The sequence below is a fragment of the Pseudorasbora parva genome, chromosome 15, assembly GCF_024679245.1.
Source record: "Pseudorasbora parva isolate DD20220531a chromosome 15, ASM2467924v1, whole genome shotgun sequence".
Classification (NCBI taxonomy): Eukaryota; Metazoa; Chordata; class Actinopteri; order Cypriniformes; family Gobionidae; genus Pseudorasbora; species Pseudorasbora parva.
In genome coordinates, this window is record NC_090186.1 from 17,936,524 (window position 1) to 17,953,501 (window position 16,978).

The following is a 16,978-nucleotide window of genomic DNA, read 5'->3' on the forward strand; positions in this document are numbered from 1 at the left end:
TCCTTCGTCCTACACACCTATCTATACCAACAGGTGTCTGATGGTAACTGTGTACTAAGACATTAAATATAAAAATAAAATAACATTAGTTTGTTTTAAAAGCAACATTTAAACTGATTTTATTAATCCATTCGCCAATTACTTACAATTTTAATGTTTTTTAAACATTTAAAATAAAATGTTTATTGCTACATTTAACTACAATTTTAGCATACATTATATATATATATATAAAAGAAATACATAAAATGGTACATAAAATATATTTTTTTATACTTGCCAATAATAAACTGGGAGTTCTGGGAGTTCCTGGAATTCCTGGCTAATTCTGATGGATGCAGCTGGTGGGTTTAACAAACAGCTTGACGTGATGTGTGATGAAAGGTGCGGTATCCTCTCGCTCTGTGTGCGAGAGTACAGGCTTTGATGGTGTGTGTTTGTTTATCTGTAGGTGCCTCAGGATGAGTGGGGGGGTTATCCAGGGATTGAGAAGGAGGAGGAGATTCCATGTCGTCGGATGCGGAGCAGTAGTTACGTCAAAGCCATGGGAGATGATGATAGTGGTGAGTCTGACACCAGCCCCAAGACGTCACCTCAGAAGACTGTGCGGTCCGATGCCCTTGTCCTCAAATCAGCCTTGCAGAGGCCACATATAGACACCCAAAGGTAAGTCTGATTAGATCTTTACTGTTTTCATTTTCAACAGTGCATTACCCACTGACTGACTGACTGCCTGCCTGTTGTTTATCCTTCTGCCTTATCTATCTTTTTTCTTCTTCTCGGTTTTAGAAGCGTGATCTCTCCAAGGTGTGTTTGCAGTGGTTTTAAGTGTAGATGTTGTGGTGTCTGATGGGTTCAGTACAGAACATTATTAATGTGTAGAGAAATTGTGTACTGTATGTTCGAAATTGTCTTATTTGCACTAGACCATATTCTAGTGTAGTCAACTCAGCTAATGTGGCCTGTAATAACTATTATAGTTATGTAAATTTTATTTTAGAGCGTACAGGAGAAGTTATAGTTTTTACTAATAACTTGTCATCATTTACCTAATCTCATGTCATCCCAACCCCTTTATGACTTTCTTTTATGAAAAGAAAAAAAAAAAGATATTTTAAAAAATGTCGGTTTATTTTTTTGTCCATACATTAATAATAAAAATAATAAAAAAATTAGTTATTGCATGACCAAAAACAGTTTATTGTACTGGTTTGGATGGACATGAGGGGTGTGATTACAAAATGTTAATTTTTTGATGAACCCTGTTAAAGTATATACACCATGTCAAAATCGATTAAAAGTGAATGTATCTAACCAAAATTATTATCAATTATAATTATTACCCCCCCCCCCCCAATTCTAAATAGAAATTAGAAAGAATTACATGAAGAAACAGAAAAACTGAGACTGACTAAATCCAGAAGAACTGCTGCAACGTCTCCAAGGCGCTTGAAGAATCCTACAAAGCTACATAAAAAACGATGTGCAAGTGTACCTAGGGCAAAGGCTGTTATAAACGCAAAGGGTGGTCACACCAAATATTGGTTTCATTTAGTTAATAGAAGTTAATTGATAAATAAAATCTATTCATGACATTATTTTTGAAAGCATTCTCGCTTTACAGGTGCCTACAACTTTTTACATAGTTTTTTTCAAGTGTCTTGGAGAAAATGCTGCAGTTCTTCTGGATTTAGTCTGTCTCAGTTTACTCAGTTTCTTCATGTAATAATTGATGGACTCAATGATGGTTAGATCGTTCTTCGTATGGAGCAAACAGGCTGTTGTCAGACTCCTTGTACATATAAAAATCTTGCTGGATTATTACAATTAATAGCAAAAGGAAAGTTTGGAAATGTACGCTGATATTTCCTACTGACACACTATAGCAAAATATATAAACTTATGCACAGTACTGTGAATATACTGTACGTTTAACAAAACACAATTATTTAAGTACTTTACAACCCTAAATGGTCACAGTGTATGACTGTTGAATTGAATGAGGGTGATTTGTCATCTTGTGTGGTGTGATTGTCCATGATGTTAGCATATGATGTTTGTACCTCAGGTATTGTTGAAACTTTTTTTGTGGTCCTGGTGGATCAGTTTGGACTCTGGATGCTTTGAAATATGAAGTACAATAGGGAGTGGTGGGACTGTTTTGTAAACAGATTATGTGCTTTGTACATCATACCTCCATATGCTTTTGATATAGTACATGCCTCATATGCTTCTTTTGACATCTGCTTTAATTAACTTACTGTGTTGTCATCGGCATTTTTGAGTGTCTTCAAATATTGGCAACACACAATATTTTTTAATATTGACATTAATGCTATCTGCAATACATCATTGCTTCTGGGGGGGCTGTATGCAGGGAGTATCCCTGCATACAGCCCTGCATATGTATCCCTGCATACAGGCTAGGCTGTATGCAGGGAGTTCTTGCCCAGAACAGAACCATAGCGCCAATCTTAAACTATATGCTAATTCTCTATCACTTTGACAACAGTAATTCTGATATAAATAGAACATTATCAATTTCTATTATTCAAATCGGTTGAATGATTATTTTAGGCTGCATTAACTAGGTCAGCCGGAACTGGGAACACTTTCCATAACACTTGATGTACTCGTTACATCATAAAAAGAAGGGCATCTACCCTTTTGTTAGCGTCTCTGTTAATCCCGAGGTTTACTGTAGGCTGCCGGATCCAGATCAGATGGTGGACCTTCTCCTAGACACGACCAACGCATTTCTGAAGTGTCAGCAGAGACCGTGTCAACTAGACTCTCCCGTGTGAAGGCCTCCTTCACTTCCCCTCTATACAGATAAAAACACATATTCACATACGTATTCAAACACGCTTGCCAATAGGCTGAACACGTAATGTTTGCTTACATGCCGTCGCCATTTTCACAGTTTCACTTTTTTATGGGGTTTGCGTGGGGATGGTGATGGTATAGTTTCAAAGCTATTTCATGATTTGCGTTCTCTGGCCACAAGAAAATGTTGCTGTATGGATGGGGTCCAAAATGTATTGGGGGTTTTCTGTTTTGTTTGAAGATGGTGTTGTTTAAATGGCACCAAATTAACAAAACTTATCAGTTTTTACAACAGAAATTAATCAAAAACTTTTCCTCAAAAACAAAATTAATTTCCTATTATCACTGAAAAAGCAATATGTATTGTAAAAAGCGCTATATAAATGAATGTGACTTGAAATTATGCATGCCAGACAAGTAATTTGGCAGTCATTGGGTGCGTTTACATGCACGTTCTTAAGCCGATTATGCCTAATAAGCCGATAATGTACATGGTCATGTAAACGTGGTAACACGTTTTCTTTCATCAGAGTAAGGTCATAAACGGCGTAAGCATAAACCGGTCGGGACAGGAAGTTTTTTGCCTCTTAGCTCTTACCCTGAATTTGCGCTGCATGTAAACGCATTAACCTGCTTTCTGTCGGCTTATTGAAGTGCGCATGTGTGATAGGTGACAAAAACGCAAACTCAGAGCAGATTTAAACGCATCCAGACAGAGCGAGCTAGCGTTTTGCATGAAATAAGGACATATATCACAAACGCAGGCTCTTTTAAGACCCAGAAAATTGTAAAGATGTTTTATTCTCATCTCATGCTTTAGAAGTAGAAAAGGTTCAGTCAAAACGCTGCATGAGGGATAATATGAGCCGTAAATCTTCCGCTGACAAGACGCACGCTTTATTTAAAATCACAACTAACGTAACATTTAAAAAACTCTGAGTCAGATACGGACATTATTATTTTTGACGTCACTACACGGAAATAAACCGGTTTATTAATAAAGTCATGTAAACGCGGTTTACTTGCATTGTCAGTTTACTGGTTTGCATGTAAACGGGTAAAACTGATTATTTCAATAAGCTGACTTTTTTGATCAGCTTACTGGTGTGCATGTAAACGCACCCATTGTACACAGTAGAATTCAACACTGCATCATGGCTTGACACTATGGGAACTTTAATACCAACATCACCATGTCACTGGACAATACCTGCCCCACAAGGCTGTGTGACTGCACAGACAGCTGTTGAGCGCAGACTATCCACAACTTTCCTGCGAGTCTTAGTGGGCGTCGCCATGACACTCGATACTTCCGGTTGACGGTATCTCAGTTCCGGTTTAGCACACATAACAGTTATGCAGCGTTCACACCAGACGCGAGTGACGCGAATAAATAGCGCTATTCGCGCGAACAGGGACACGTGAACATTTTGACTCCATTCGCTTCATTCAGTACACAACAGACGCGAATTTGCGCCATGGGAGGGGCTTCTGCCAGGCAGCGGCAGTCGTCAGAAGGACTAGCCGAGTTAAGGCTGCTCTCGCTGGGGTTGATGAGCGCTGAGCGCCTGGGTCTCTCACCTCAGAAACCTACTTGCTTCCATAAACCATGCAACATAAACGGACCCGTTTGACATGTTGCCTAGAACCATACGCACCCATTCAGTGCCCAACGAGCTTCAAATAAACTCAAATATTAGAAGTAATATTTATATTTTAATATTTGTAATTGTTGAAATCATGTCAGACATTGTCAGTAGACTTTTTTTTTTTAATCAACATGAAAATAGATGCATGAGCTTTAATTAATTTAAGTGCATTGTAATAAAAATTAACATTTCATTGCTGTAAATTTAATTATTGAGTTTATATATTAGTTTAACCTATTTAAAATACTGCAGTACAACTGTATAATTTTTGTAAGGGGTATGCTTATTGTTTTCAATATTTTACAGATTTAATCAAGACTGCTCTCAGCCTAACGTTACCTTCCAAATATAGACCTGCACTCCAGCGGGACCCAGCACAACCGAGTGCGACGCGGGATAATATTTGATGGGTGAATGCGGATGCGGGCGGCAAGATATTCCCTGCGTCTCAATCGGCTCCCTAGTTCACTAGTCAGGGCACTGATCAGTGCCCTTACAACTGAACTAGGGAGCCAATTGAGACGCACAATGTGTTCGAGTCACCTTTATTTATAATAAAATAAAATCGATTTACAGGCGCATTGACGGAAGGTAACTCTTGCGTGGATCATAGGAACAGCCAAGCTGGCCTACCACACAGTGGCAAAATGTGTGCACCGCATAACTCAGGTGAATCGCTTAATGCTACAGATATTAGTAAGATAGTCAGATCCATGCGACCATCTGGGACATGTGATCATTTTGCCTGAAGCGTTGTTGTAAAAATCTACTCCTGAATCCTGATAATACAACCAAGCGTTTAGCTGATAACAGTACAGACTAATGTAAACCGGAAGTTTGTTACCGGCGTGTTCTACGTTGCCATCGCCATCATAGGAAAGGTCAGAGTTCAGGAAAGTTGTGGATACATGTGCCGATTTTCAATAATGCGATTTATCACGATAATGAATATGCACGATATTGTTATCGTGGGGACTTTAAAATATCGTTAACAATTTATATATTTTTTTATAATGCACTCAAGAATACTTTGCCCATCAACCATATAAATGATCAACACCGCTGTATTCTGCGTCAAAGGGAAGCGCTCAGGTGTAAATGAGACGCGCATGAACGAGTGAAGGAGCCGCGCTGCTGAAGTGCCGCTCAGTGACAGCAGAGGGCGCTGATGAACTGCAGAATGCCGCGGTTACCCCGGAAACCCGCAAACAAACAAAAAACCTGTGTAGTTTTTAAAACAGCCATTCGTTTTTTTGTAATCTTAATGTTGTTCATCACAGCACCGAATACTTAATACTTAAAGACTTAATAGGCTATTTATTTTCAAATTTAAACATTTTTATATTTTAATCTGGACTACAACATGCCCTAATGATTAGAACTGTTCTAATTATTTGTTATTGTTCAGTAAAACTTTGAGACATACGAGTTCATTAGTTAACATGTTAATTCATTATTACCAAACTGACAATGAAAAATACTTATAAAGAATTAATCATTCTAAGTAATGTTAATTTCTTAGTTACTGTTTAATAACATTAAAATCAAAATAACTTTTTTAATGGACCTAAGATAAAACTAACAATGATCAGTATTTCTTAACTAACATTACCAAAAACATTATACTTTCTGTACCAAATGTAGCTATTGCTCAATTTTAGTTAATGCATTAAATATTGAGACCTTATTGTAATTTGTACGCCTACCTGTTGTTCTTTATAGCCTAATTCTTTTGCACTTTAATCTGTTTGAAAATTGTATTTTTACAGCTCTGAAAAAAATCAAGAGACCACTTAACATTGATTTCTCATTGATTTTAAGTGTTAAGTGGTCTCTTAATTTTTTTTCCAGAGCTATATATATTTTTGGTGCATTATTGTATTTAAACATTCAGTTATTTTTGTTCTTACAAAAATAGTTCTTAAAGATGTTATGCTATAGCAATACTTTTTTTGCAACTTATTTCAATATCGTGATAATATCGTATATTGTGATAAAACTTCAGCAATTAATCGCAACATGAAAAATTGATATCAGCACATGCCTATCGCAGACTGAGAAGGATCAACCTTGGAGGACTTGAGACCTTTGGATTTCATATGTATCCATACTATAAAACCTGATGAATGTGTGTGGAGAGGACTATCCTGCTGCAGCACAAACATCTTAGAAGGGTGCACACCTAGCAAAATCGTTGGTAGACGCAACACTCCTATTAGAGTGGACCCTAACCCCTAGTTGCAAAGCCATTCCGCATGCCTAATAGGAGAGGGAGATCATGCTAGTGGTCCGATGTGAGAAGTACTAAGAATACTTAAAGAAGCTGAGAGTAATTACACCACTGCCTTGAGCGGTGGAAAATTATAACATGGGCATAAGAGGAGCAGACTTTCTTGCTCTGTATCTAATGAGGTAGAGGGAAGAAAGCCTGCAAAACCACTGGCTGACCAGCCATGCTACTCTAAAACATTGTCACCTGGAGAAATGTCTTAGCAGAAAGCAGCTAGTGATAGGGCCTGCAAGTCTCATACTCTCTTCAATTCAAAGTAAATACTAGTTAGAAAGCCACTTTAAGAATTTTTCACAATCCGACTCCAAAGGCTCAAATGGGGCTTCTGCTAATGCTTCCAGGACCAATGCTAGGTACCAGGAAGGAACTCATAACCAGCAGACAGGCCTCTGGGTGACTCCAAACAGAAGCTATCTTAAGGTCTGTGGCTAGCTGAAATGATGGCAACATGGACCTTTAGTGTAGCTGGGGTCAAACCTGTTTAAATGTGTTCTTGAAGGAACTCCATCACTGAACCAACAGGGCAGTTGACCGGGTTTAGGTGGCACTATGCTCATCCTTGTTCTAAAGAGTCGCCATTTTAGGGCATACAGCTTCCAGTGGAAAGGGCTCTAGAACAAAAAAATAGTCTCAACAACCTTGGTTTGGAGACCAGGATCAATGAGATGGTATTCCTCAGGGGCCAGACACAAAGTTTGCAGATCTCTTGCTTGGGGTGGTAGTCTGTTCCTTGTACTTGAGAAAGAAGATCTCTCTGTGTATGAGAGATATCAGGTTCTGAGAACTACACTTGGGAGATCCAGAACGGAGCGACTAGAAGAAGGTGGACTCAGTCCCAGCAAACCCTAGTCACCATTCCCTTGCACACAGCTCCTGCTTTGACATAATGTATGCCCCAGGTTTGCTCGCCCTTGGAATGTAAACTGCCTTTTGGAGATTTGTTTTCTGCCCAGAGCAGGGTCTACTGGCATACCTGAAAAAGGTTCATGAACTCAGTCTGTCCTAGGGATTGATGTAAGATACTACTGTAATGTTGACCAACACATAGCCCCTCAATAGTGGAAGGAAGTGTTTTAACTCTAAAAAAAAGTCTGTTCTCATCTCAAGTCAATTTATGTACCATGAGGAATGATGCTACCCCCAAAAGTCACGGATTGGTCGGCCATCGAGAACTGCACCCTGGCCTATGAGAGAGGCATCCGACAACAGAGACTTGCGACGGCAACACACCCCTAGTGCCAGGCCTCTGCTGAGGAACACTGGCATCTTCTAGAGCTGAAGAGCATGTAGCTAGTGGCGTGTGACCCTTTACAACTCTGGCAGAATGATAGAGAGTGTGGAAACCTCTGTTCTTGAGCCAGAACTGGAATGGTCCCGTGGAGTAGGCCCATTGGAATTATGCTGGCTTCAACCTTTCCAAACACTTTGTGTGAGTGGGCACAACATCTTGACCCTTCGACTCGGCTACTAGTAACCAGCTGTCAATATAATTGAATACACATATACCCTGGAGTCGCAGAGGAACAGCCAAGCACTTGGTAAATGTGCATGGGAACAGTATGTGCATGGGAAAATGTACTCAATATTAGCATGCTTCATCCCCCAAAAGCAAACCTGGGAAACTTCATGTTCTTGCAAAATTTCAATGTGAAATATGCATCTTTCAGATCTATAGTCACAAACCAGTCCTTGAAGTTTGTCGGTTAGCATGCTTAACCTGTACATCCAAAGAGTGTGGTTCAGGTCTAGTAGATCTAAACTGGAACACAGCCACCGTCCATTTTGGGTATTGTAAAATAGACTGTAGAACGCTGCCTATTTCTGGGAGGGGTACATTTACTAGAGCTCGTTTCGACAATATGAGTGCACCGCTCATATTCTAAAAATAACACCTCTCCTTCAGGTGCACTTTCATTGCTACAATACTTTGTAAACAAGGTGGACAGGAAGCAAACTGATTTCTGTAACCACTTGTTACAGTATTCATAACCCACTGAGAGACATTGGGCAGAAGTTGCCAGGCTACCGCAATCTTCCCCCCTCTGGGGTCTTCCCTTGTTCGTCAAAGACATCTAAACTCATCAAAGCTTGATGACTATGTCACCATTTAATTCCATACAATGAAATGCAGCCAATAAAACAACCAGACAAGTTAAATATGGTCAGGACGATAAAGACCTTAACAATAGTGGATGGGGATATTAGATTACTTCACACACTTGTCTTGAGAGACTAAAAGTTTGTCATCCATGTGTTAAATAAAGTAACAAAAGACTTTGAAATTTGTGTTAATCGCAACAAAATTCTTTAAAAGCATCTTTGCATTACAGACAAAAGACAGAAAATTGTTATTTTAAATTGTAATGACATTTCACAATACTACTGTTTTTACAGTTTTTAATTTTTAATTTAATAAATGCAGTTTTGGTGAGCATAAGATACTTTAAGCATTGAAAACATTTTAACATTAAATAGATAAAATATTTTACTATAAAAATAAATAAATTTTAAAAAAAAATGTTAGTAGTGTATACAAAAGTAGCCTGAGATTTTCAAAATGGGACTGGACCAGCCAGAGCACTCTAGCAAACCAGAATGCTTTAACAACCACATAGCAACTCCCTGGCAACCACCCAAAAGAAACATCAAACAGCATCTTGTCTGGGTTTTCCAGAGAGATTCACAGAGCCTGACCAGCTGTCATTCACAGCTCTGCTTTTCAAATATACATCAGTCATTTTTCTGTGCACTTTAAAACTAGAAAAGTGATAGTAGCCTTCTGCTGGTATGAAATTAAATGTAGTCTGCAAAAGAATACAGAATTTTCATGCTAGGAACATCTAAAATATTACGGAACTAAAATGTTTTTTTTAATGTTGTCATTCACATAAGAATATCAAAGACGACATGATCAGATCAGAGTTTGTTGATTGTATTTTAGGAAATCTAATAGCACTATTGTCTCCCTGGTTTAATAAACAATAAACAGTAAGGCCTGCAGTGTTTGGTTTAATGTGTTATGAAGTAATGCTTTACTGTAATCAGATGATTAAGCTTTTATTGTAATGAGGTAAAGAAAATGACTACTCTTTATTTTTTTCATATTCAAACCTGACGAAAAAATATAAAGTATATATTTATGCTACATTATGGTGTGATAATTGGCAAATATTAACAAATGGCAATAATTATTAGCAAACGGCATTCCATGATGTCACATGGGGCGTGTCCACAAGTACTAAAGGGTGCCTGAATTACAGGTGTCATAAACTATTTTGCCTAAAAGATCTATGAAACCCTAAACACACTCAGAAACCCATAAGATGGGGTTCGTATAGCTGTTGATGACACAGTAAAATACATACATTTTACATTTTTGGTTTTGAGCGAACACTTTTTTTAAGCAAGAAAAAAAGATTCAGTAACCATGTCAGTTACCCATTACCCGCAATTGGATAATTAATAAAAATCAATATTTAATAGTTTCATTTTAGAATAAACTAATATTTCCCTTTTTGCTGGTTAACAGTAGCATGAAAAGCCAGACCCATATCAATATGTTGTTTCTGGGAACTCACCATTGACAGGGCTCAATCTGAGGGGCGGGATAAATGGTTGTCTTTCAAATTCCCTCTGCACGCAATTGGATAGCACTCAAACCAACCAGAGCAACGTGAAGCAGAGCTAATAATTAAACTTTCGCCATATCCGGTCGACAAAACTCCTAACACATCTACCCTTCTTAAGAATGATTTCAGTGCAGTTCTTTGTTCTTTTGTCAAAGAAAAGCTTAACTCCAAGTCTTCCAAAGAGGCGGCCAAAGCTTAGCCGTTCACCAGCTTCTCTGTTTACAAGTAGCACGTGGAACCTCTGCAACTCTGCTGTCTTTATGTTAAGCCCACCCACCGACTCTATTCACAATGTGATTGGCCTGACCAGAGTTTGTTTTTTCCAGCTCACAAGTCTATGGATAGTTTCTAGACGACACTCAAATTAGATTTGCTGCCGCTAGGGTGCGTGTGGTTCACAGGCCACTCTAACCCTAGGATTAACCACTGACCTTTAAAAGACTCAAGTCTGTTGGTTGTAGCTCTTTCTTATATGGTTTAGGTATATCAAAGTAAAGCAACAATATCATGTTACTTTCTCTGTTTCAGTAAATTCAGCCTAATTAATCAGCTAACAACTAGGGAAGTAATGTCTATTATTACAGATTATTACAGACTCAAATCACAGCTTCTGTTTTATTACATTCTCGCACTGCGCCATGATCTCCATTTCTTTCTATACATGTTATTAAAATACACATACGCCCACATGATTTCATTGACTGCCTTTCTAACGCATTTGCCTACCTTTAAAAGGTTTTTTTGATTGTTAAATGCTCAAGTAATTTGCTAAACCTCTGCTCATTATGTATTGTTGTGGTTTTCATAAATGTGCAGCAGAGATTTCATTTCTGGCCATTTCCTTCTTGAGTTCTTATTAAATCTTTGTCTTATATATCATGTGAGATAACTTGTGTGGCAAGCTGATTTTTGAATTTTGGTTAATTTAGTATAATTGGGTTGCATTACGTTGGCTGGGAGGAGTTTAATCATTAAAGGGTTAGTTCACCCTAAAAAAAAAAAGTATGTGAAAACATAAACACTTCAAGAGTTTTAGGGTGCGTTCACACTTGTAGTTCGGTTCGTTTGGTTAGTTTGGTCCGGACCAAAAAACAAAAACAAACATAATAGTCCTGGTCCGCTTAGCGTTCACACGGGCATTTTTAACAGCGAACCTAAAGTTACCGAACCAAAGGCACAGGGAGACGCTCACAACCTGATTGGTCGGTTTATATGACGTAGAAGCTCGCTTACAGAACATTCAAAACAATGCTGTGTGCGGATTACACGCGCGGGCATTTTATGCGTGTACATATGGCATTATTTTTTACCAGAGAACTCATGAAGAGCTCATGAAATGTTCACAACATTCAAAACAACGCTGTGTGCTGGATTAAACGCGATCATTTTATGCGTGTAACACATATGGCATTATTTTTTACCAGAGAACTCATGAAGAGCTCATGAAATGTTTAAAACAACGCTGTGTGCTGGATTAAACGCGATCATTTTATGCGTGTACATGTGGCATTATTTTTACCCGCTGAGAACTCATGAAGAGCTCATAAAATGTTCAAAACATTCAAAACAGCAGCAGGATATCCTCCGTTGTGCAGAGACGGCCGTTCTGTCGTCTGTACCTGCTAATAATGGGCAACACAGGAACTTTGATGAGAAGAGCCAGGTATGCTTTTTGTGTGTTTTTTCTAGCATTTTCGAAACATGCTCGTCAGACCAAATATTGATGAGGCTCTTCCTCGTTGCTCTATGTTTGCCCTCTAACGTTAAAGTTACTCATTTTGGATAACGTACACCGATCTTTCTGCGTCGTCAAATCAGCTGCATTATGCGTAGCATCTTGTGACATTATACGTCCGGTTTTTGGTCCGTTTACATGTCTTTGGTCCGTGTTGCGTTCATATATCAATCGAACCGCACCAGAGTTCGTTTGGAAGCGGACCGAGACCCATCTTTTTAGCGGTCTCTGTCCGCTTGTTTGGTGCGCACCAGAGTTCGGGTGGCAGCATTCACATATGTTCAAATGAACCGCACTAACCGAGCAACCGCACCAGGGTTCGTTTTAATCGAACCAAACATGACAAGTGTGAACGCACCCTAAGAGAGGAGCATTGCATTTTGTACATAAAACATGCATTGAAAGTCGGTAGTTGCTGTTGATGGATGGACAGAATGTTCTCCGATTTCATTAGAAATATCTTTATTTGTATTCCGAAGACAAAAAGATGAAAGTCTTATGGGTTTGAAACAACATGAGTAATGAATAATGTTGTGAGTAGTAAGTAATGACAACATTTTAATTTGTGGGTGACCTGACCCTTTCATTGACCATTTGTTAACCATTTAAAAGCTGATTTCCTGAAAAGTTAGTTTTAGCATCCCAAACAGCCAACATAGCAAGAGTGGCTCAATCAGTGATGTTCATTTGAGAGCGGAATGTGTTTGTCCAACCAATAGCAGTAAGTAAAAACTTTTTTTGAAAACAGTCATTATTTTTTATAATTATGTTTGGTGATTCTAGTGCCCCAGAAATGGCATACTTCACTTTTAAGGATAAAGGATTTCAGATGAAGCTTATTTTTCTTTTCATGTTCTTATGAAAGCAGTTGAGAATTCACACATTAGCTGCTGATTAGAGAATCGAGGATGCTAGGGAATGCTATTGATGTTTGAGATGCCTTGGCAGTGAGGAAGCATTAGAGGCTTCAAAAGTGTCATCCGATTTCTCTTTCACTCTCTCCACACTTTCTCTCCTGTCCATATGGTTGTCTGGCATTTTCTGCTGACAGATAGTTGCTGTCTGTGGTTCTAAACTGAGACTAGAAGCACCGAAAATGTGTGTTATGAGGCATCAATATAATGACAAGTCTTTTTTCATTACAGGTTTTCTGGCTTAGGCTATCATATCATTTATAGTCCAAGCAATAACTTTTTTGTATTGTTTAATAAACATATCCAAACCATACTGTATTTCTTAAGCACCTTTTTGGAAATACTTTTCTTGCATCTTAAATTTTGTGTTTATCTGCTTTTTTTGTAGCCTACTGGTTTGCACACTTAAAATTTCTCACATTCGAGTTCATAACAGTAAAGAGTAAAGCTGTTAACTAAGTCACTTTATTTTAAATCATTTTTTGAAGTTTGCAGAAAGTTCACCATTCCAGAGTGACCCTTAAATCACATTTTGAGTAGGCTACTCTTTGGCTACATTAGTTTTTGGTTGTTCCCTCCATTTAGCTCGGGCTACCACTTGCAAACAGCGAGAGATATGCGTCCTCACCCCAGTGTGTCTCTGGACCCATCAACCAACTTCAACCCTCCACAGTTTCGCTCCAGAAACCAGAGCTACATGCGTGCAGTCAGTACCTTCAGTCAGGCAAGCTGTGTCAGCCAGGTGAGTCCAACCACGTGCAACAACACACGGCACTGACACACAGGTACAAGCAAGGACAATCTACTTACAGTAAGTGGTTTCAAGCAGAGGGCTTTAGCTGTACTTCTTGTCTGAGATATCCTGCTTTTTTCTCAGATTGTGTCTTAAGCTGACGAGCTGAAGAGTAGACTTCCTGTAGACTATATATTATTTTAAGTCATAGTATCAATGATCGAGTAAGGGCTTTCCACTTAAAACCAGCTTAAGGTGTTGACTTATTGACTAGTAAGTTGCTGATCTAAATTAAGTCCAAGGTGGTTTAGGTGGTTGAACATCTGAACTTCCAGCTGGGGTCGAGTACAACCTGACAGTTTATCTTGGTCTACCTGGTTGGTGTTGGTAGACCACCTTGGCTAAGCTAGTGGGGAACAGGTTGGCCTGAATAAATATGTTCAAAAACAATGTATTTGATTAACCATTATAATTACGAGCTGGTCTGGCAGAGAACGGTCTAGTAAGTAATCTTGGTCAACCCTATTAGAAATGGTAGGTTTCCTTTTCTTAGTGATTGGGGGATGTGTTGAGTTGATTAATTATGTTCCAAAATGCAGGTTGATAAATGGTTTAGAATTATCAATTGACAGGGCCAATGAGACACAGTATCTGGTCTCCCTGGTTATAGATGGGGGACCATCTTGACTAAACTAGAGGGGAATAGATTGAGCTGATGAACTATGTTCCAATACCCAGCTTGATTAAGGTGGCTGACCTGGTTGTATGACCTCTTGTGACCTGATTTCCCCAACAGGAATTTGGATATATTTATTTTAAAACATATTTTTTATCATGTTTGTTTAGAGAGGCAATATGGCAATTTTTAAATTGTGATGTTAGCTATGCTAAATTCTATTAATATAAGCAATTGCTAAAGCAGGATACCAGAAGGCTGAAGTCAAGGTCTGCTAACCTGTGCTGGTGTTAGTTAATGTGAGCTTTAGGTAGGTAGCTGTTTATTGGGTTTTATTGATGGAGTAGGTTACAATTGAGATGTTTTATGAAACATGCTAACTCTCAAATATTTAGAAATGCTTTTTTTAATTAGTGTATAGTAAGATTTTAAACCTCTGTTGTAGTGCTAAGGTGACATGCAGTAATTTAAGTTACATAGAAGTTTACAAGTTTTATATAATTTTGCTGAATTATGTTGATTTGGTTTGATTTAGGAAAGTTAGTCCTCTTTTCCTCTTGCTCGGTTTATGAAGATCTTTGCACATCAAGCTTTCTTGCTGTCTGCTGCTGTTGTCTGTTTGTGTCATTTTCCCACTGAAAGTTCATCAAACTATCTGATTTTCTTTATTTATCAATTACAGCCTGAAATGTTTTCTCTTATCTTGTTGCTTTCTGACATAATTCTACTGAGACGTTCAAGGTCGGAAATTGCCAGTGGTATATTCCTCCTGCTAACACTCCTTCATATTTACTGTGCAAAGGGGAAGAATCAAAGTGAGAAAGAGAAAGGAAGAGGAAAAATTAAGGACTGCTATTCCTGTTTTTGTCTCTCAGGTGAGTGAGACTGAGGTCAATGGCCAGTTTGAGTCAGTTTGCGAGTCCGTTTTTAGCGAAGTAGAATCCCAGGCCGTGGAGGCCTTGGACCTGCCCGGCTCTTTCCGCACTCGAAGCCACAGTTACCTGCGTGCAATTCAGGCTGGGTATTCCCAAGATGACGACTGCTTGCCTTCAATGACATCTTCTACTGTCACTTCAACTCTCAGATCCACAACAGGTAACCGTATGCCTCAAATCCCACCTGAGAGAGAAAAGGCTTAGAGCACATACTCGTCATACATTCAGCACATGCTGAACTACATACTTTGGCATACCTACATATGTACAGTGGGATTCCCTTGTGCTTGAGAGATGACTGACTTGAATGTTGTTTCTGTCGGCTCCTGTCTGTTGTGTGTGTTTGCTTTTCTGCGTCTGTGCTCCCCAAGTTTTGAAAGACGGTTGCCTGCAATTCCCTTTGCACGAGTCATGCGTCCTTTTCTGGGTTTCTGATTGGTTAGGTCCGGTGGTATTGAGAGGCTAGATGGGGGGTTAGAGGGACTTAGGCAGGTAAATATGTGACATTTCACACTCCTAAAGACACAACTCAGCATGCTTTTTAACTAGTCCAGAGCATGCAACACACCATGGGGAAGTGTTTTCATGCAGAACAGATAGTAAGGTTAAGGTTGGGCAGGCTTTATTTTTAATTTTTTTTTAAATGGCTGTATTTTCTGTCTTCTGTAGTCTGCAAATGGATTAGTAGTTGAAAAATAAATAAATGTTTCGGTTCAGTTTAGTTAACTTAGAAGGCTGTTTCAATCCTGAATGCACAAAGCAATGACTGTGAACTACATAAACAATTTTGTGATATTATGTGTTGCATAAAACATCTACATTAGCGAGTGGAAAGAAATTCATGATACTTCAAAGAGAAAAGTACTATAAAAGTAATACAAATCAAAATATTTGCATTATAAACTAGGGTCTAGTTATAATGTTTATTCTTCTTCTTAAAAAATAGTTATTCATTAAATTTGAACCATATACAGTTGTTAGTTAAGTTCTCCCAGAACAAAATATCACAATCTTATATAAACTAAATGCTAATTTGTGTTTAAAGACATGCTATTTTGATGAAACTGAATCGGTTTATTAGAGGCCAAGCACAGAAGTTGCCTGTCTCCTAATGTAATTGTTGCCATTCATCTTCTTCCCGTCAAACTGCTTGCAGGAAAGTTATGAAATTTGGCACACCGATAGAGGATAGTGTGGACTTTAACCACAACATATTTTGTATGCTCTAACTCAACTGTTCAAAGTTGCACTCATATTTATGCTAATAGCTTTGAACCATAAGGGCTAGAAACAATTCCCCCCCTCTGATTCCTTGATTTAAGACATTTTGGACCCTATGACCTCATGAAACTTTTTACACCATTTAGAATTTTCTGATAAACCTCCTAGACCTAGATTTTCAGGAAATTTGAACCAGACCATCTTCGGACCATGCCGACAAAAATGTATGTAATTCAAGTTGATTTTTTGAACCGCTCTCTAATAATGTGCAAACAAATACAACAAAGAGCATGACGAAATGGATGTGAGGCTATTTTTCCCTGACATGGCTTGTGTTATGACAACAGTTTTGCCGCAGTGCCACTTAGTG

The 16,978-nt window shown here is 38.5% G+C and overlaps 1 protein-coding gene across 1 annotated transcript in view; it reads left to right on the plus strand.

The window, feature by feature from the left end:
* dlgap2b (discs, large (Drosophila) homolog-associated protein 2b) overlaps positions 1 to 16,978 on the plus strand; it is a 186,379-nt gene that overhangs the window by 155,618 nt on the left and 13,783 nt on the right. Inside the window, exons 4-6 of the mRNA XM_067417278.1 lie at positions 452 to 666; positions 13,629 to 13,785; positions 15,328 to 15,547. Of these exons, the coding sequence (XP_067273379.1) occupies positions 452 to 666; positions 13,629 to 13,785; positions 15,328 to 15,547 (592 nt within the window). The remainder of the gene's footprint in view (positions 1 to 451; positions 667 to 13,628; positions 13,786 to 15,327; positions 15,548 to 16,978) is intronic.